Genomic DNA, 22,449 nt, shown 5'->3' with positions numbered 1-22,449 from the left:
CTTAGCTCATTGTTTTGTGGTATTTTTTGACGAAATTTATTATCATAAAATCTCAATACGTTATACTTACATGCATGTGTAAACGTGATTTGTAGCATTATATAGAAAAAATCTTACGGGCAGATTCGGTTTGCGTCACATGCACAAAGACAGTGTTCGTTCTGTATACTGTGAAGCAAATACCAGAATTTTTTGGGCAGTCATCGTGCCCGAGTCTCCCCTACAACTATGTCATCTAATAAAACACTGACAACGCGTAAGCGAGCGTACGAACACCAAAACCAGTTACACTAGGCATTTGACCCCGAGCGGGGTTTAGCAAGCGAGTGTTTTAAAACTAGTATAAATTAATTTGTTTTGCTTTTCGCCAATCTGAAAAATAATTTCAAATTTGCAAATATAAATCGACTCTTTTCTGATTTTTGAACAACTGTTTTAACTAGTGGAGCGGGTAATGTAATTTCCAAAACAGATCTTTTCGCTTTCTATTTGAAAAAACGAGGCCACTGAACCCGCTGAAACGATTTGTTCTGTTCTTTGTGAAGATACGGTGACTTAAATATGACTTGCAGAAAGGTGTTATTTTCTCCGTAGCTGAAACGCAAAAAAAAATTCAGTGCTGAATATGCTTCTTACCAGAGGCCATTATGCATACATCAACTATTGAGGTTGTGTTACTCACTCCGCTGGTTTATGCAGTGTTTTAAAAGCGTGGAATGTCGGCACTTGCAAATTACCAGCGAATTGGTAGATATTCTAACTTAGAATGTTTTCCAAAGATCGATGAAAGAAAAGAAACAAAATAACATATTCACTTGGATGGTTAAAAATAACAGTCTTTTTTCACTTTGACCGCCTCAAGTGTTAGTGCTTGTTAGAAAAAAGATCCCCCCAAAAGATGAGCTCTCTAGCTCAAGTCCAACAGGTTGCTAGCTTAATTTTTATCATCCATTCAGTTAACATTGGAAAATTTCACTTTTGCTTAGAAGTTCAAATTTTTTATCGAAAAAGAGAAAATTGGCAGTTTCCAGGTGACTGTAAAGTGTGTTCTAACGACGAGAACTATGCTTTGATACAGATTTGGAAATTTTGAAGAATCAGCTTCAAGCATAAATTTAAAAACACATTGAACAATTCACTAGTATTTTAACTTTTAAAAAAAAGTGGAATTTCCCTGTGTCGAATGAACGAGAGATAAAAATCAAGATCGCAACCCAAGAGACTGGAGCTAAAGAACTCATCTTTTGGCAGGCTCTTTTTGCTTCAAAACCCTACCATTTGACGGGGTAAGAGAGAGTCAAAAACTTTTTTCAAACCACCCCAATATACATGTAATAGATTGATCACGCTGACGTTGAATCCATCGATCGTCATTTTTCTTCCAGGTTTCGTGGATCAGAAAAAGGGATCTGCACATTCTGACGGTCGGCATTCTGACCTACACGAACGACCAGCGGTTTCAGTCGCTCCACAGTGACGGTAGCGACGAGTGGACTCTGAAGATCAGTTCACCCCAGATCCGAGACAGCGGCGTTTACGAGTGTCAAGTCTCGACGGAGCCCAAGATCAGCCAGGCTTACCACCTCAGTGTAGTCGGTGAGTTGTCTTTAGATTCACGTGGGCTTCTTTCCCTTTCCCAAAATTCTCGTCAAATTACTGTGCGCATCAGGATGCGCAGTGTAATCATAAAAGCAATAGACTGGAAAAAGAAAACTGCAGAAAAGGCTCTAATACTGTTATTGACTGAAGTCAGCCATTTCAATTTGAGCGACTTGAAAACTAAATTGAAGCACTTGGGTTCCGAAGGAAAAGGTAGGCTACTAATCGTTTCGAAGCATTTAAACTGCGGTAGCACGTTTTTTTTCTTTTAAGCCAAGAATGTACACTGTACGAAAAAATAATTTGATGTCAATGTCAAGCTATCCGAAAGTGAATTTCTGAATTGAGCAGAAAAATTTTTCTATTGTAGAGCAATACTTCAAAGAGAAACGATCGTTCAATTTTTACCTTTGCAATACCACGGAAGATGGTAACTTAATTAAACTCACCTTGACTGAATTCAAATACAGCTCCCCGGCTTCTGAACCTGTGACTTTATCGTCAATAATTCTTTCTTTTACATCGACACATTTTGACTGATATTGTCCGACCATATCATCATCCTCGAGTTTAAGATTCCATCAGAGTAGATGTGCTATGTTTGGACACTTGAAACATATCGACTGATCCATTACGCCTAAATGGTGATATGGGCAAAGATGCTGATGGTGTGGAAATGTCAGCTTCGATCAAACAATAATCTTCTCAGAAGTTCTGTGTGATGATTCCTTTAACAGACCGTTTTCGTAATCAACTCAACAACTGAATACATCCATAGTACCAACAGAATCAAGTTCAACAGTGAGGTGGCGCCAAATAAACGTTGCCTATTTATAGACCTCTGTGACCCTGCCTGCTCTAAATTGATCCTTAGCGTCATCGATGAGTTTTCAGATAACATAATTCCCTCGTGAATACAGAGAAGCAAGCGATCCGAGCACCTGGTCTCGTGAGTTCGCAGAGCAGAACTCGGTCGGCGATTTGCATACTACCTCACTCTGGAATAAACAGGCACCCAGACTAGACGACGAGGTACCGAGTCCGCGACATCAAACGGAATCGACGGGAAACGTTTGCGCTGTAGGAAAAAGCTTTGAAACGGTTCCAGGACGTGTCTGGCGTGTGTGGGTGAACTGGCGAACACGCGGCCTGGTTATCAAAGCAATAACCGATGCCCAAGAGCTGAGGCGAGGCTATGTGTTGGAGAAAAATATCCTTCAAAGGTGCAGCTTGAGGTTCGAGGATGGCCGCCGCCCTCGCTTCTCTTCTTTCCTCACCTCTTCTCTTCTTTTCACTTCTCATGTCCCTCAGGTATTAGGCACCATTCAAAGGTGGCGGTTAGACTCGCGGTGGGTGGTTGAATACACACATCGACTTGCGAAGCAGCGCCAAGTGGCGTGCCGTAGTTCGGTGCCTCGCACCTTGTACACCTTGGTTTGCAGTGCACCAAGCAGAGTAGATTTCCGCCTCCTCCTTTTCCTTCTCCGACGGCAAATCCGCAATTCGTCACTTTCGAATCTGCTTATTTCTCCGCATTCTTTTTTCATTTTTTCCCCATTTTGGTCTTCCCATTTCATTCCCTTCCGCAAGCTGTTATAACCCGCCGTTGAGGGAAGAAAGCCATGCTGCCTGACAGAACCAATTACCCCGTGATGAATAGCCTCCGAGTACAACCGAGGTTAATCTGTTTGCAGTCGTTCGTCCCAATGTACGAAGCTTTGATTACCGTCTAACGATCAGTCAATATTAATTCTACTTTTCCTTTTTTACACTCCACTTCTAGTCGTTTTCCCCATTTTTATATTCTCGATTTACTATTCTTTGCACCGTCCGTTCACGAGTCCATGATATATGGATAAGCCGTTCCATCAATCGACTGACAGGCTTTTTACACAACGCTCATAGAACCCGTAGAAAAACACGCAATGTCAACCCGGGTGAATAGGTTCAACTGGTTTCTAACGCGTCATTGGTATCGACGCTTATTCACCGAATAAATATTACTGACAATTACGTAAGCAGTAACTCGCAGTCCCAAGAACGAAATAACCCTTACCGATTTTCTTCGTTTTGTGACATGTTGCCGCACGTCAAAAAAAGTTAGACACGTATTTTTTGACACGCTGATTGAGCCGTTGAAAGCACGAAGATAAAAGTTTTCCCTGATTTTTGGGAATAAACTTTGGCAATGGATTTCACTGTTAAGTGAAAATGCGTGACCCATGTTTTTTGATCTACCTAAAAATATTCCAAAAATTGAAAAAACTAGCTTGATGTTTTCTCGTCAGTCAAAAATACCCTTGAGACAAATCGGTCATAAATCAAGTGCACTGTTCCAAAATTCAGCTCTCTATTATCGAGTAAAACGATCTGCTTTACCTTTTAGCTGATTGAGAGCTGATTCGCCACTTGAAATCAACGAGCTGGAACCACGAGTCTAAATTACGCAACGCTCTTGACCAACGATCGATCCGGCTTCCGATCTGCGATGTATAAAGACTGTTTTACCGTGAAATTGAGATTACGATAATATAAAGCAAGAAGAAAGGCTAAATTTCAGCTCAACTTCAAATTAGGTTGTTTCGAGTAGCGGGTACGGGATTTTAAGACATGAACAGACACTTATTCGGATTTGCATAAGGTAGTTTTAATCGTACAGATCAGCCCGAACCGTATTACCCCTATAATTGCATTAACGTCGCAACGGTATACATATATATGGTCGGAGCTTTTGCTGCCCTTCATTTTGGTTTAATGTAAAATACTAACTCGATCCCCAACGGGATGCAAAAATAATATTAGCGCTCGCCGGGTCGTTGGGCTTGGCTTTCTCCCGCGTGATTGAATTTTTTTTTGTATCCGCTTGTTTCTCTTTTTTCCATCCTCCCTCTCCCTCTTTCTACTCCCCCCTCCCATTCTTTCTCTCTCTCTCTCTCTCTCTCTCTCTCTTTATCTTTCTAAAAAATCTAATCTCTCTTTCCCTTTATTCTTCGTTATGTAATCAATTTTTTCCTCCGGACCAGCGCCCTTTTCTCATCCAGGATCAATTAGGCTCTCACACCTTTCGTCTGGCTTCTTTCAGTTTCGAAGGCTATGATTACGGGGAACCCTGAACTCTACATCAAAAGTGGAAGCGATATAAACCTGACGTGCACCGTGCTCAAGACTCCGGAGCCTCCGTCCTTCATTTATTGGTAAGTCCTGTTGAACTCCTTCAAAGTATCAGGATTCGTTCAACGGTTTCATCCTCATACCTTTAAGAAACTCTGATACTAAAATAAGCTTCGGCACTGATTTTTCTTTTTCCATCGTTATTTCTTTCAATTACTTTACTAATTGGCAAAAATTTATATCAATAAGAAAAAAAAAACAAAAAAACAAACATATAATTAACTTTGAAATTTGCATCGAATTTATACCACTCCACGTTAACTCTGCAATAACAAAATTAATGCCTTTTTCTCTGTGCTGAGAATTTGAGAAAAACAAAATTGCAACTCTCGAGGACCTTCAAAATCCTACCCCATTTATCGTAATATCCTTAAGACGCGCGCTGCTATCCGAGGCTATAAGGTTGATATGTGCTATCAGAATCGGCGTATTTCACCCCGGAAGATACTTCGATTTGATAATCGTATACGTGTTCAAATTCACCGATTGCACTACATACAACGCTCCAAACTAAACGTGCAGCGCACCCGGGTTCAAGCATTCCCGGATGTAGCCGCCAACGGAAATAAAGCGTTCCCCGAGGAGCTTGCAACACTCTCGACTTGCCACCGTATCATCGACTTCTTTTCCGTTTCACACAATTTATGAACGAGTTTGTTCTCATATTTTTTTGTCACTAATCTTTTAATTTTACTAATTTGTTCGCGTGGCGTCGATTGGTCTTTTTTTTTCTTCGCGGTCACGATTGAAGAAAGAGCTGCGCAAACAATTCGCTCTGTTTTTGCTTTCTAAAAATAGTTCTTCTTTCTCTTCATCGATAATTGTATTATGCTTGTTTGGTTAGAGTTTGTGGAAATTCTGCTTGTTTGTGTAAAACCTGCTTGAAACCGTATTCCGTACATAGATTTGGAAGTTTCAACTCGAGTTACGCGAGATCAAAATTTTTAATAAGGAGATGATCATTTCGGGATAGAGTCTCACTTACGACTTTTTTGATTTGATTGGATTTTCGAATGTAAATTACCCAAATTGAATTCTACTGATTTCAAATCGCAACGAATATAACTTGAAGCGAATGAAAGGGACTTTTAGTACAGCCTCAATTGATTTCTGACCGAATTTCCGCCTCACTTAAATCAGTATTTTATGATACCTCGATTTTGAATGTAATTTAACGTCGATTGTCTCACCTCGGCGTGACGATCTATAGAGAAATGAATATATAAGCAAAGAAATCGCTGCCCAAAGCGAAGGTACGGTTCTACTCGTGGATCGTTTTTAAAAGGTAAGGGGCGCTCTTTTGCCCGCTTCATTGACGGTGAGAGAGAAGTAACTTTAGCAGTTAGCGAGACTTTGTTTGAAAACTTTTGGCAAGCTATTTGTTTCCCGGAGAAAGCTGCCGGAAGACGAAAAGGAAATTTTAATCTCGCCCTGTATAGCGTATGTAGGTATAGGTATAGCTCCTCGGCAATTTCTGGAAAAGTACGAGAATGGAATTCCCATTTAATACACAAGTTTGCAAAATTTCTGCACGTACGCGATTCACCAACTTCACGCATTTGCGCAATACGGCTTTGCACGCAAGGCGCAGTCGAGCGATCCTGAGGGCTGAGGTCAATCTTAATAAATTCCTTTCTCTCATCTGCCCCCAAAGGTACAGGGGCGAACACGTTATAAACTACAGCCAGCGGGGTGGAATCAGCGTCGTAACGGAGAAACAGACGCGGACTTCGAAGCTGTTAATTTCTCGGGCGCTACCCGCCGACTCGGGAAACTACACCTGCGCACCCTCGACGGCCGAGTCAGCCAGCGTCATGGTGCACGTACTCAATGGTGGGTGAGTCGTCTATCCTGACTCCTGTATTTCTTTTGTCATTTTGTACCTGGAACTATATTTTTCGATTGTGGTGAAAAATGAAAATAGTTCAGGAATGAGCGGTAAACGGAACTAAAAATTTCTCTCAGTGTATGGATACCGTTACACCCACTGTTTGAATACTGTTCTATCCAAAGGGAAATTTGGTATATTTAGTAACTATTTAATGTGGTTATAGTCGTCAAATATGTTTGTTTGGTTTACTACACTTTTTCCAATCGAACAAGTGTGAAATATGACGGAGAGTTCTGGATACAGATTCGGTTACCGACACTCTACTTAGCCAAAACACAAACCCTGTTCTAAAATTCTTGAAGCTGAGAGGATGTAATTACTCTGATTGAATGACTTTATCGATCATCGAATCCAACGGAATCGATCGTTCGATAATTCCGTTGCTCTACCCTACTGAATGTTTTCCTACCTTACCACAGTTTCATGCCTCACCGGGTAAAATCGCTCAATCTTGCTCGATAAGGTAGGCGTATTGCTAATGCAGTTCCGGAATTTTACCCGATAAGGGTTAAAAGCGTGGTAAGGCAGGCAAATTTTCGGCGAGGTAAAGCAATGAAATTATTGGATGATGGATAACGTCGTGTAACAATGATTCGATGTTCGATAAAGTCAGTCAGTCAGAATAGTAATATCCCCCCACCCCCAAAAATTCTAGAAAAGCGTTTGTGTCTAGGCTAATTTTAAGTGAAGTATTCGGTAAACGAATCTGAATCCAGAACTCTTCTTGATATTCTACTCACATTATTCTACTTCTTTTTTACTGAAACATTTCGATGAACCGTGTCTTCATACTTTGCTGGTGAATCGATTTTTCATAAAACACCCAAAATTGTTGTTTCTTGGGTATTTGGTTTCCTTTTATTCTTTATTATTGAGCGTAACAGCCAGTCAAAGAACTCCAGTATTCATAAAACTCATTACAAGTGTTTTACGTTTATGTAACGTGAAAATAACTCGTGAAAATATGCTATTGTAAATTGTTTTACCGTGAGTGAAATAACAGTCGATGTTAAATATTTCATACTCGTTTGATTCGACACTGGCAAATATTTACTTCATAAATGGTTATTTCAAATGTATGTATTTTATTACTTGATGCAAATCGGAACGTTCCAACTGCAGGTTAAATTATTAATTTTTCTCTGTAAAGTGATTCAGCTTGTTTAATTGAGATATGCATTTTTATTTTCAATTTTCCTCTGGCGAGGGATTATTAGTTTTACCGTCATTCGAAATCATGGAAAATACGAATTGAAGTTGATCGATAAAACGCTACCACAAAGCGAATTTTGAAATAGAGAAATAAGAATTCTGAACGTCTCATCAGCATTCTCTGAACTTGAATGTTACTTTTGATTTCTTTACTGAAAAGAATACAAAACGGCGGTATAATGTCCTCGGAAGAAAGAAATATACGAACTTGAAATGTGATTCTGAAATTCGAATTCACGAGTCTCAGGTTATATTGCTTTCGTTGTACCTAATTATGAAATATAATGGAATCGGAGTAAAAGCTTTCAGAAATAAAACTGAGACTATAACAAGAAAAGAACAGCCTGTCGTACTTTATTCGCTTATACACTCGGTCCTATAAGATGTTGTAAGGAAAGTCGATATCCCTTCGCCTTGACACACTTGAGTAGCGCTCACTTGAAACGTCTATTGTATAACGGATCCAAGTCCCCAGATAGCTTTCATGCAAAAGCACTACCTCTTAATTCCGCCTAGCTTAAACGAGATAAGTCGCGTAACGAATCGCAAGCTGCGGGTCACGGCTAACGCGGAAAGACCTTCTCAAGCTATTTTGAGGCCGATTTCTCGCTTTCTAGAGAGTGTGCAGTGGAGAAGATGAAGATATGCTCTGAACGAACCGTGAAACCGAATTCTATAAAATCGGAGCGCTCCGCATTGAAAAATATGCTATTGATCAAGATGCCGTATTTCCAACGGAAACGTGATGGTTAAAATCGTAAACTAGAATCTAATTAGTTGGTCTTTATATTTCGATACAGCTGCGACAAATATTATTCACAGCAATAAGTAAACATAGAAAAATTCATCCAATAGCGTTTTTTTATACTAGCTACTTGGCGAATTATTTTAGGCACTAATTACTGCAAATGTGGTTCAATTAACTTCCACCCATCAAATTTCTATGGACTGTGATGTTACTTTTCCTGGCTGATATGTTGTATGGCTTTCACGACATGACTTTTAAAACGTTCAATATGTAGTAATAGGATCTCAATGAAACAAGCAAACATAAAGACAGGATGATGGCTTATTAAGAGAGAGTAGAGCTGTCGGAGTCAATTTTCTTGTAGATAATCTCAGCATAGAAAAAAAAAAACGAAACAACGTAAATTGAAATATCAGAAGCTCGGCTGTTCATAACTTGAGAAATAAACCGAACCATAATTGGCTAAAATTCGATCTTAAGGTACACGGGCTTTTTAGATATTAAATAAACCAGCGATATATTAACGTAATTGCTCTAAAGGTATGTATGTTTGAACTTTTTTAGTTGACAAAAATGATGAATTTTAACAATTTCATTACAAGATATTCGTTCATTTAGTACTTATCAAATCATTATATTGAGAAACTGCGAAGATTTCTTTGAAAATACAATAATAGAAAATACTGGTCTCATAAAGAAAATCTTAAATATACCGTTGCTTCTTTTTAAATCACTTTAAAATGGTTGGAAATTTAGTATATTCGTTCGATTTCACTTTAAAACGGCTTATTTCATTGAAATAACATTTTTACACGAAGTCACTGAAACAGGTTTTTTTCGGGACGATTATTATTGACTCCGTGCAATTTTCTAAAACTAAATATCCAGTGATGACAATATGACGAAGATCATGTGTTTCAGTGAATTCGTAAAGAATAGTCTTCTACAGAAAACGTGCTATCGTAAAATGAAATGCAAAATAAAATTTCGGATCTCTCTTTATACTTCCACTATTTTCAAATCGATCTTCGCTGCTCACAAATATGAAAACTCGATGAATTCACTCAGTGTACGATTATCTCGTAAAAAAATTTATGAAAAGCATCGATTTCGATCCAATCAACCTCCGTTAAATGATACAAGAGTCACAACCCGACTCACGATCCTGCGAATGCTACTTTCGAAAATTCCGGTGCGTAAGGGAAAGAAAGCGGAGAAAAGGGGGGTTGGATTTGCGTGGGACAATATCTCGGCTGATTTATCCCTTAAGCCCCGGAGGTGAAAAGAAGTCGGGGAACGTATCCGAAGGATTTATTTCCTCGGTGCCTTACGCGTCTTGCAGGAGAATAACTCGGGGGTTCCGCCTGATGCCACCCCCTAGACCGAGCTGCTCTTCACCGGCACTTCCGGCTCCTCATCCCCTTTTTCTACGACTTATCGCATACGAAAATCCTCCGCACGGGGTGCACTCACCTCGTCCAACCCCTTTCCAGCCCCAGGCTACGCTGCATTTTTGCATACACTTTCGCGTGAAAAGCTTCGTTCAAGTTAAGCACGTACCTTCCCGCGTCTTTTAGAGTCAAGCGACGGGCGGCGATGACTGTGGTGGAGGTGGAGGCACCGGGTGCCAATACCCTCGCTCTTCATCCTGAACCGTACTCGAAAGTTGGACGGAAACTTGCAGCCGGAGTCTTCGAGTCGGTATATCGTTGGAGAGGAAAAGTATTGCGGGGTTCAGAAGTTTGACGGGTGGAAATGACGTCGAGCTGCACGATAATCGATTCGAGATACGCGATGCCCACGCAATTTTTTATTCGCCAAACTCACAATCCATTGAATGAAAATTTAAGCATGTTCTATGAGCTCGAACCAACGAAACCTTTGATTCGTAGATTTTTATTATTTTTTTTTTTTTGCAGCTTTTTATTTATTAAACTACCTTTTTGGTATAATTGCCGAATTTTTTTAGTTCCATACGGTCCCTGAAATATTGGCAAGTCTGAAAAAAATACAAAAGTTGTTTATTTATTAATTGCAAAGATGGGACATGTAAACAAACAGGCAAAATTCGTACTTTTCCACAAGAAAAAAGCATTTTCTACCGATCTACCATGAAAATCCGAATGCCTTTCCAAATTTTTCTTGTCCTTGTTTTTGTTTGTCCGTCACATTGGATCCACTATTTTCAATTTTCTAATTTCGAGTTCAGATTCGTAATTATTGACCCCAAAAACCATGTAACATAGAATTTAATCAAAATGAAATGATTTTTTAAGTTTACGTCCTCCATATTCGATCCAACTTTTTCAGTTTTCGAATTTCGAGTTCAGGATCGTAATTAACGACCCCAGAAGCACATGTATGCAAAATTTCAAGTGAATCGCATGTAAGGAAGACTGCATGCATGAAAGGGTTAACATGACGCAGATCTTATTCCACATTCAATTCCTTTGTTTCCGTACCGTTAAAAACAGAAATCAGAATTAAAAGAAATCCGAATTACTGTGTATCGAATTGTTGTAAATGGATATTTTTCGTTCGTTTACTATGGTAAAAAATTTAGCGGCTCTACCAAATTAGCTTGATCGATTGCATCGTTTGAACTTTTCCTTTCTAGCTAATTTCATCACTTCAATTTTTTTTGTCGATTCTTTTTCGAGCACAGACTTTATTCTCTATCAACTTTATTACCGATTGTTACGTCCATGTATTCACAATTCTTGTGAGTTGGATTAAATCCTGAACCGAGGAATATGCCAAAGATCATCCTGCAGATGTGTAAAAATAGAGATGTCCGAAATTTATGAGCTGAATACAGAAACTAAGAAAAAAATTTACGAGGCTATTTTCACAACAAATTTCACAAACTAATCTCCATTAGACTGCGTAATTGAAATCGGAAGGTATACTACAATACTCGCATTTTAAAATAGCGAAGTCCTATCAACTATTGGCTTCTTGAAGTTACGAAAAATAAACTATCTTCTATCGGTGGCATCGCAGTCCCTCCTGCATTTTGATGATCTAGCAAGCTGCGATACGTAGAATACTTGAAGGTGAAGAGAGAGAGAAAAGGTCGATCACTTTTCCCAAGAAAAAAGTTACACGGAAAACTTTTCAAAGTGTATTCGAAAGTCTGCATTGCTTTCAGAAAATCGACTCAACGAGGTTAGGATGAAACTGATCAGAGAGCCGAACATCGGAGTATAGAATGATGTAGAATTTATTCTCCACCATGCGTACATTTTGCATTTCTTTAAATGCAATTCGGATAAAATCTACGCCGTAAATTCGATAATTATGAGTAACATTTATCCGCTAGACCGCATCTGCTGCAGATTATGAACATACGGTAGCATCTAGCAATTTTTGCACGAGAAATAATTGGTTCATTAATAACGTATGAAATAATGAGATAATTAATGCACGAGATGTAATCCTTGGTAGGCTTACATCGGCATAAGAATATCTGGAATATAATCCTTCACTAGCCGTTAATTAATCATCCGGGAGCATGTGGAAGCTTTTTTTATGCCTGAAAAGCTAGGCGCCGGTGGCGTTGCATAACAAGAGACGGCTGTATCATTAAAACCGCACCAAGCCGTAATGCATGATGCATTATAATACACCCGGATATGTAGAATCGTGTTATGAAACGAAGTTAACCAATAATCCATACAAGTGCGAGCTGCGCGCAGCGGCAACGGATGTTAGTATTTTTTTATTTTATTTAGAATTTGTTTTCCCTTCTTCCATTCTGTTGGTCCTTTCAACTAGCTTTGATCGAGACGTAATATAAGCGCGGTTAGTTTGGTTAAAAATAGTTACAGATGATCAGACCTTCCGGATGCAAGTTATAGGAAAAGAGAGAAAAATCGTTCAAATAATTTTCAGCAACATTATGTGCGTCAGTGATAGTAGAGACAATAGAAACAAGGCCCCTAATGTGAAATAGAAATTAATTTGACGAAAGGTTTTATCATGAAAAGTTCGAGGTGATCAAACTCTCCCGTTTTTGATCCGTTTCTAAGATTTTAATCTCATTTAGTTTATCATAGAGATCGTCGAAAAGCTTCTGTAAAAAAAAATTCCAAAATTTACACCCAAGATTGTTGTAAAATAGCTTGTACGATAAAACAGAACATAAACCTGAGAACATGAGAATCGTACGAAAAAGACTAAGGTTTCGTTCGATTTATGTAACTTCTCCTGAAATGGCTGGTACATAATTGGCTCGTACTGTTCGAATTTTCTCAGATTGATTTTAGTTACACCATAAGGATATCATTCCATCGCTGTCTTTTTCATTAGGGCAATAAATAACACTATCAGAAATTTTTCAAACAGTTTTTTATCCTTTCCTAACTTTCGATCCAGGCGTCGGGGCCCGTCCTCAATTATGAGATGCTGCGGTACGGAACTTTGTCAGATTGACGTTTCCTTATTTTCTTTCTCGAGTTTTGGAGTTGACAGCGAGCGTCAGAACTCGTCTGGAAGGCAAAGTTTTTGACATTTCGCAATAAAAGCTGCGCGTTCACTTCACTCAACTAGAGCTGCGATCCTGAATAAATATTCACCGCGTGACATACAGATTTTTTTGCAAAAAGATATTAATATTGCATGAAACCTCTTCTCCCTACCCGCGGTAAACCCGGCTGACTTTTCCCAAATTTTCTTCCTTTTCTTACAGAGTTTCCTGGATAAATCTTTACCAAACTCTATCCTTACCCTAACCCCTGCAGTCACCCTGTTACCGAACATCAACAAAGTTAGAATTTAGTGACATCTTTCAAACATCCCACGTAAAAGCTAGCGCAGGTTTGGCTTTCGATTGTTTAGTATTGAAATATAGGAAAAATATGACGGATGAATATTGTAGTTGTATAGTTGAATAATACTTCCGATTGTCAGTACTACAGATATCAGTATTTATACAAAATTAAAGTTCCCCCTCCTAGTCTTAATAAACTTGATTGAAGTTCATATGTTGAAACTTATCAAATTGAGCATCTGAACGCGCATGCTTAAACATTGTTCGATTTTTACACTGGTTGGCTGCCTCAAGCTTCAAGCGCGGCTAAGTAGGTTTTCGATGCAAATTTTTTTTAAGGAAAGTAAACTTTGAATATTTCATGCAGTGATTCGCAAAGGCTTGGCAAACTTTTATTGCCAACTGCACTAATCACTTGTTACTGCTACGAGACATCATAAAAATATCATTTCGATTCGCCATTTGACGTGGGAGAAATTGAAGTCTCGTCCCCTGTTTCGGGTAAGTTGGCTCCCCCCTACCTTACCGACGAAAATATTACCGATAGAGTTCGATTATTCTGCGCATGCGCGGTAAATCACTCAAATTGCCCCGTCTCCTGTCTGTATATTATCTCCATTTATCGGAGAAAAGTGATCCACGTTGTAGCAACAGCAGCGAAACATGCACAGCCATCAAATCAGCGAGCTTGCAAAACGCAGCAGGTCGATTTTGGCAAAATAATAAACGTCTGTTATAATGGATAACGTTCTTTGATCCCGAACAAAAGCCTGCGAGGTACATGTTAGCCGAGTAGAAAATCGGGGGACAAGGTGGCGGAGGGGGGGGGGGGGGGCGAAGAGCAGAACTGCGCTCTGGGAGCTTTATTTAAAAAATTCATCACGGCATAAGCTCGGGAGCGTCGGAACAAAGGCGATGACGGTATGACGCGGAAAATGATTCCCTAATGAGTTTGTTTTCCCTCTCCGCGTTCATTCCGCGAGATTAAAGTAATCATCACGTGACTTCTCTTTGCCTCTTTCCGCCATTCTGCACGATGCGTAAAACCGCACAACCGCCATAAAATATGTAATCGGGCGCGATGCTGACAAAGATAACGCGGTTCGCTACCGCACAAAAACGCCGGTGAATCAAATGATTAATAGACCCCTCGACCCCGAGCCGAGGTCCAAAAAACATGTTTTTTGAATTTTTTTCAAACTGATGTCCCAACGAATTGCCCGAGTTTGAGGCGAATGGGAAAGAGCCGAGCCTGCGGTGAAATTCTCCCTGGGTTTGCACAATTCCTTTCGAGGATATATTCCACGTATAATAACTAAACCAATTATCTCGCTCTCACAGCGCTCTGTGCCGGCGGTGGTCGGTAAATACGAACGTTTTTCATTTCCCCATCCGCAACGTCGCGCTTACACATTAGCAGCGCTTTTTGATCCTTCCGAAATTGCACGTCTTTGCGTCTGACGAACGTACACACGGTGAAGTAGCTATGCTATCGTGAGTCTGAAGAGAGATATAAATTTTAGAAAATGCGAAACTGAGCGTTTGTCTTACTGCCAACGTCCAACTGACAATTTGAATGAAAAATTTCTCAATTCAGAAAAGTAACGACAATGAAATACCGAAGTAGGAATCAAATTCATAAATCTGTGAAGAATAATGCAACAATCGGTAACTTTTTAATATTAGATCCCGTATATGAATAACCAGTGTTCCATTTTACAATAGATTTAATGCAGGTATAAGTTAGCAAATTATAAGTGCCTTGAAAAAAGTAGCGGTTTGGGTAGTTTTTTTTTTTTTTTTTTCACTCCCTCGGACGATGAACGAACATGTTCGTATAAGCTTAACATTTTTACCCTGTACACAGAGTGCACGTTGTAAAATTACCAGATATTTTTTTCAACCCTTTATAGCGGGATAATTATACTCGTGTATGTATACGGGAATCTTAATCAATTTTCATGGGTTTTTTCACCCTCCCTCTACCTTTCTCTCCCTCACTTTCTCTCTCTCTCTCTCTCTCTCTCTCTCTCTCTCTCTCTCTTTCTTCCTCTTGCTCTACATAACTGTTAATGGTCGGCATTTATCTTCCGGACGAAAGACTCTCGAGCACCGTTTATAATACGTAAATTATGTTGCTATATAACTACCTGCAGACACTCGAGTGGAGTAACGGTTTTTACACACAATGCCGATAGTCTAGCTACTCGCCGGTAGGTATTCCCATGAATAATTTACGATCAGAGCTTTATCGGCGCGGCATGATTCTTTTGTTTGCTGCCCCAGATTGCTCCTCTTCACTTTCAAAATATAAAAAAAAGACACCTAAAGAAACGGAAAAAAAAACAGAAAAGAAAAGAAGATCGAGAATAATAAAAGAAGACTCCGATACCAGATAACTAAGAGAACTATTCTTATCGTTGTCTCACGATGAGTTCCGTATTATCTTACAGGTTGCCTTCGCTGAGCTTGCGCGAAAATTGAGAAATATTCTCATGCTTATACATTTTTTGGCCATATGAATGTTTTTCTTTTAAATTTACACTGGGAGACTCTAATATCGAGTCGATATGTAATTCGGAAAGAAATTGTAGGTGAGATAAACTTCGGAATTTTGTCAAATTATATCAATTTCACATTCAAATACTGTAACATAATTTCTTCACTTAAGCTCTTCCATTCTTGACTTCCCTCGAAAAATCTGAAAACCTTTACTTTCGCATTTCACATATGTACTTGAATTATCTAATCGTTTTTGATTGTACATATATCTGAAACTTTCAGGCTTACAAATTTTTCCGAGTTTTAAACAACCTTGGAAAAGAAAAAACAAAAAGTTTTCACCAAGGTATAACTTAAGCTTAGTCAAACCTGTTACTTACCTTTCTTTTTGTACAATTGTCACATATACGACTCAGATACAGTTACGAAAGAAATATACAACACCTCCATCAGCATCGGCTGTAATTGTCTTATCAAATTTGATTCTTGCTTCAGAATATACTTGAATTATTGCCAGACACATTGGCAATTGTTTCACCGTCTCATCGCCAATTTTCTGCACAAGCGATACCTGAAACGATAAATTGTCACCGCGAAATACGATCGCATTGACTGCCTGGAACGCGCCGGTTTCACCATCCATCGCGTTTCTAGCTTCCCTATCACATATCTCACAGAAAATAATGAGGCAACTATGGAATGCTACCGTTGCCTAATGAGCAGAGAGTGAAGCAAGTGTTTTTCCGGCACATCATACGGCAACAGTACCGTCGTTCAAAAGAGCTTTTTCAATTTGTTTCCTGTTTTTATTTTTATTTATTTATTTTATTTGTTTTTTTTTTATTTTTTCATCCTTTATTCCAACGTATTTTACACCCCGCAATCCTTACGGAAGGTTTAAATTAATCCCCTACCGGAATTGAGATTAAAAAATGCGCCACAGCTCAGATCCCTAATTCACCTGCATAAGCCGAACAAATTTATTTCTTTTATTTTATTTATTTTTATTTTTTTTTACCGTCGCGTTTTCGGTGATTCATCAACATATTTCAAAGGGTGAGATTCATCGGTCAAGTTTCACGAAGTATTATTTTATATTCCAGCTCCAATCGGTTTCCTACACCGAATGAAATTTTTTTTTTTTTTTTCAAAATTCCCGGTTCGAAATGAAGTTTGTAAAATTGATAATTAAGCTTTCTTTCATTATCGTCCAGCTGTACGCCAGAGCTTATTGGCGATTTACGCCTTAATGGATCTGACAGCCCTTGTCGGTTACCGGGGAGTTGGAAGGCCAACGTCGGTCTCGTTTTTTGGTATAATGTTAAAAGTTTCCCCGAAGAAGGTGCGCCTCTTACTTCTCGGGCACCGACATCCAGCCGCCTTTGCAGTCGAGCAGCCAATTACCTTCAAAATTTATTCACTCAAAGTGTATTACTCGCCTCCCCCCTTATCGCCTCCCCACTCCTTTCTTTCTTCCTTCCTAATTCCTGCTCGAGCTCTTTTGAGCAAACTCACCGATGTGCGGATGCCTCCGTTTACCCCGCGTCTCTTATATTCAGACACTGTTATAATCACAGATTACCTGTAATGCCTAATTTATTTTTGCGAATATAAATTTAACTCCTCACCTCACTCCAATTTCATTTCCTTTTCTCATTATTGTGGAGAAGAATTTCGAGAACTGATTCAATCCGCATTCTCACACCAGTACTGTGTTATTATCCGCTTACCTCGTTATCGAAACGGATCGTTGCTGAAGAACATTTCTCTCTCTCTCCTTTTTCCTTTTTTTCACACCAGATCCTTATCGGAAAGGATCTTTGAGGCTTTATTCAAGGCGAAATAAGCATCTCAATGCCAAATTTCCAAACGCTTTTGATTGACGTAAGCTGTTTTTGAAAGATGTATATAGAGTGTATGCTCAATGGAAAGTTCATCTCAATTTAACAAAGCGTTTCAAACGAATAAAGTTTATTTTACTGCCATAGAATCTAAGACATTCCTTATACAGTTTAAAATAATATCTATTATCCAACTTTCTTCACGTCTATTTCACACAAAGGAATCGGGTTTTTGTTTCAGCAATACGACCCATTAACTGTTATGCTACATCTTGACGAAGCATTTATCTCGAAAGTGAAATTCATTTCGGAAAATTATCTCCTAATCAACTCAATTTCTCAAAGAAATAGTTTTTCCTTTGGCACAAAAAAAAAAGCTGATTTGTTGCATTTTGCGAGATCTCGCAAAACTTTGCTCAGTTTGAACATATTTCTGCTTCAGATTGAACAAATGGATTTAAAAAAATTTATTCTTGCAATAAGCATCGTTTTTTGCTGAATTCACAGTCTGGGTAAAAAAAAAAGTGCGATCAAAAATACCTAACATCACATTTTTGTTTCATATAATACATTGTTTGTTTGTTTTTTTTTTTTTCCTAACTGAACTGTACATCTGATCTGTCAATCCGAAAATTACTGTTGTAAATATTACATACCTTACTCATATCATGTATGAATTTTCCAAGTACTGAGATGCGAAGTTAACTCGATATTCGTTCGATTTTTGCATTGAATGAACAACTTGTGCTGTTCAACGTCGCAAAAACTTGCATGTATAAGCTGCCGGAGAATCCAACGTAGCGAGACGTACAACATCGTAACGAGCAAATTTCTCTACCTCGTGTTTTCGTTCCTGTTTCGCCTTCTCTTCCACTCTTTCTTTTCCGGTTCTTTTTCCCTTCCGCAACGAAGCATAACGGCGACGGTGAATGCTGACGCTCGTTTCAGTGAAAAATTATCACTTGCCCGACGTCGCGGCCCCGAGTCCTTGCGGCAATTGGACGAACTCATAAATCGCACGTAAACCCAGCTGGCAGGACTGTGGTTAAAAGTAAAGATTTGAAACTGTGACACTTAGCCGGCTGTGTGATCGACTACGCATGCGCAGAACGATCTAACTCCGATGGTAATACTTTCATCGGTAAGACAGGGAGCCAACTTACCCGAAGCGGAGCGCGAGATGTCAAATTCGCCAGCGTCAAGTGGCCAATCGAAATAATGTTGCGATAACTTGTAGCGGTAATCAGTCATCGCTCAATTGACAATAAAAGTTTACCAAACCTTGCCAAATCGCTACATTGGCTGTTCGAGACCCGTTTAAGCTAAAAAAATTCGCTTCACTTGAACATAATCTTTGACAAGACGCGTTTGACGGCTAAAACACGAAGCAACCAGCCTGCTTAAGGATCTGACAAAACCTTGAATCTGATAAGATTTGCCGTTTCCTCTCGGTGTGTGTCCGTGACTTGTCTCTGCGTAATTCATCTTCTCATCCCGAAGTGAGCTTGCCTCCGTTTTTTCTACCCTCTACGTTTTCTTTCTCCCATTCCCTCTGTTTCACCTTTCTCTTTATTAGCGCTGTTTCACTTTCGGAGCTTGAAAATAATGTATTGCTCTGGCGAGACGAGCGGAGCTCTTCTCAGCTCTTATTTCCCTCTGGTAGGTTTTGTGGCTTCGCAACCAACCAGCTTGACCGAATCACTGGAAAACCATTGCGAGCTTGAACGGTAAACATCCGCCGAGTAGTTTGCAGACTGACCACGATTTATTATCTGGACAGGCTATTATTTCCCCAACTTGCAGTAGGTACTTCCGATTTCCGTAAAGTGCTCCGACGGACAACTTGAGATAGTGGATACTCACCTGTGTACCTCTTGAGCGCGATTGCAATTCTCGAATCCCTATTTTTCTTCCCCATCCCTCGATTTATTTATTGAAGATCTTTTTGATTTCACAAGCCTGAAGGATGTGCGGGTTAAGGGCTCAAAGTTTTTTGACCAGAACCACGTGAAAATGATAAATAACGGTGGTAGAGATAACACGGTAAAAAAAAGAATCTTGGATCATACATCGAACGTTTTTTCGTATACAACGCAGTAATACAAATCTCACCGCTGTTGCTGCAAATTTTAGTGCAAAATACTAGTGGCACTATAATTTTCATTATTATTTTTTTTTCACGTGTGAAGTATTTTTTCTCACAAAATTATCGTACGTGTTTCAACTGATTACAGCTATGCATTTAATATTTGATTCACGGAACACTTTTATATTAGAACACATTGCCGATAGTGTATCCGCATTTTTATGAAACTATTTATATACTCAAAGCTCTTTAAAAGTGCTGAATCTGAATGTCACGACGTAATTCTAGAATATCTGATCCCGGATTTCGGATTTTTGGTAATTCTGACATATTCAAAATCGCTTGATCGCATGATAAATGGGACCCGCGGTCTAAGTCGTGAGTAAATAGAGAGAAAAAAATTATTTAACAAATCTTAAACAATATTATTCGCGCTGATGGCGGAGAATCTCGCGTCATTCGTACTCGCTAATAACCAATAGAAACAAATCTTATCGAACTTGAAAACCACAATCGAAGGTAAAACAAAATCTGAGAAAAGATTTTCTAATTAAGAATTTCAAAATAATTAAAACTCGATATTTTTTGTATTTAATCCCATGATGACATTTAAAAGAAATTTAGTACCAACAACTATAATCACACCGATCGGGAGTACGAAATTTCGTTTCAATTTCAACAATGATATACAAACGGTTACAGTTAAGAAACTAATTTCGCTGCTATGACCTACAGCTTATCGCAAACTATGAAATAAGAAAAAAAAAAATTTCTTTGATCCAAATTATTTTCCTGCACCCGAATTAAAACGAAAATCCCTCAACTCGGAATCTGTCATTTATACATACGGATGATCACTGACTCCGTTTTGATTCCAGGCGAGCATCCGGCGGCTATGCAGCACGGAAATTCGAGTAATAGCGGAGCGGCGACAAGGACATTAGCCCTGCTTCTCCTGCTCTTGCACGCTGGTTCGTTTGCAAGGTGACTGGCCGGAAGCTTGAACCACTGACTACATCAGCCCAGAACCAAGGAGCCCATCGAACCCCCGATTCGCATCCCTTCGATGACCACGTGTCAACGGAACCCCGACTGCAGTTTCCCTTGAATTTACCGCCCGACGAATCAGCGTCCTCCTTGTCGTCATAACTGTGAAAAAAAAAAAGCCCGATGATCGTAACGGTTAAATTGTGAGTAATAATAATAATAATAAACTAATAACAACAATAATAATAACAATAATAATAATAATTATACCGATAACGATAAAAATAATGATAACGATAGCACGATAATGATAATTGTAAACTATAACATAATAACCGAATAGTGACGGTAGTTGAAATGATAAATGAGTAAAATTTACGATGATACGTATAGTTGTTAATGTTATTACTCTGCCGCATGAGGTGCAGAGAAATTTGTGACTGTGCGGCGGGATAAAGTGAATTAATTATATATAGGGACAGTGTTAGAGCGAAAAAATTGTGTAAATATGTCTACCTCGATGATAACTGTTAGTACGATGATAAAACGAATGGGACGTATTAACGCGAAGGGAATACCGAAGTATGAATTAGTGGCTGTATAATGATAGTTTAATTAACGTGTCATTTACATAACTAATCTCGTCGAATTGATGCAGAGACGCTTGTACGGCGACCGAACGCGATACGCCGGAGTAATCGATCGTTCTACGATGCGAAGCAGCGTTATTTTTTTCTTTTTTTTGTAATTTAAACCCGCATTTGTCCGCTCTCCGTATCGTCAGTAATTTTTTCCTGCAAATACCGCATGCGAATTGAATATACCGAATTTGGTGAATTTGGCTTGTGTTGGGTTTTCCATTTTTGATTATATGATATAAAAAAGAAAAAACAAAAAAAAAAAAAACAGCAACAACAACGGACGTGGGTGTAAATTTAATACTTTAAATAACGATAAGATCCCAATCCTCTGTGCGGTGTTGTGTACCAACGGTATGACGTATTATATATTACATTATATATATAAGCACACATAGAGTTACGTACTTACGTATATTATATATTATAAATATTAATTATATGAAATTGACTGTTTTACTACTCACGAGACCATGACATATCCATGTATAATATAGTTTGTAACATTTAGGACGTATTTTATCGGCTTCGCTGTTAACCGACTACCCATCGTGTGTAATAGTAGAGTAAATCTGTATTTAAAAAAAAACCAAAAAAAAAGACAAAACAAAACAAAAAAAAAAAAGAAAAGAAATACAAAAAGAAAGGAAAAACTGAAATCTTGAAAGAGCGGCGAGCATGGTTTCCAATTTTTTGCCTCGTCAATGAGGCACTTTTTTCTGTAAATACAATTGTAAGTATTTTTTCATGGGCTGGATTGTCTAAGGAGAATTTTCTATCGCAGTGATTAAATCTTTGTATGCTGTTGAAAAGTTACGTAATCATGCCAAGTGCATCAAAATTTCGTTACGCGTTTCAATCATTCGCTATCATCATTCAACCCGCCCGCATCAACTCAAGTACCGATCCTTTCTTTGTTCCTTTATCACGTGCACTATAAACGAATCAGTGTCGGAATGATAAAAAAAAAAAAAACAATTAGGGTAAAGGAAACCAAAAATAT

The 22,449-nt window shown here is 38.8% G+C and overlaps 1 protein-coding gene across 7 annotated transcripts in view; it reads left to right on the top strand.

Annotated features, from left to right (window-relative positions):
• Nucleotides 1-22,046, top strand: part of LOC124177857 (limbic system-associated membrane protein-like) — a 213,757-nt gene extending 191,711 nt beyond the window's left edge. For 6 of the 7 annotated variants that reach the window (XM_046560729.1, XM_046560733.1, XM_046560732.1 and 3 more), the window contains 4 exons: nt 1,386-1,596; nt 4,682-4,793; nt 6,425-6,603; nt 20,700-22,046. In XM_046560729.1, the coding sequence (XP_046416685.1) occupies nt 1,386-1,596; nt 4,682-4,793; nt 6,425-6,603; nt 20,700-20,809 (612 nt within the window). In that variant the 3' untranslated portion in view covers nt 20,810-22,046. Of the gene's footprint in view, nt 1-1,385; nt 1,597-4,681; nt 4,794-6,424; nt 6,608-20,699 lie in introns of all 7 variants that reach the window. The other variant, XM_046560735.1, reaches the window with a different exon arrangement.
• The last annotated feature ends 403 nt before the right edge of the window (nt 22,047-22,449 follow it).

This window comes from Neodiprion fabricii, chromosome 3 (assembly GCF_021155785.1).
Source record: "Neodiprion fabricii isolate iyNeoFabr1 chromosome 3, iyNeoFabr1.1, whole genome shotgun sequence".
NCBI lineage: Eukaryota > Metazoa > Arthropoda > Insecta > Hymenoptera > Diprionidae > Neodiprion > Neodiprion fabricii.
This window is presented reverse-complemented; position numbering and strand designations above follow the sequence as displayed.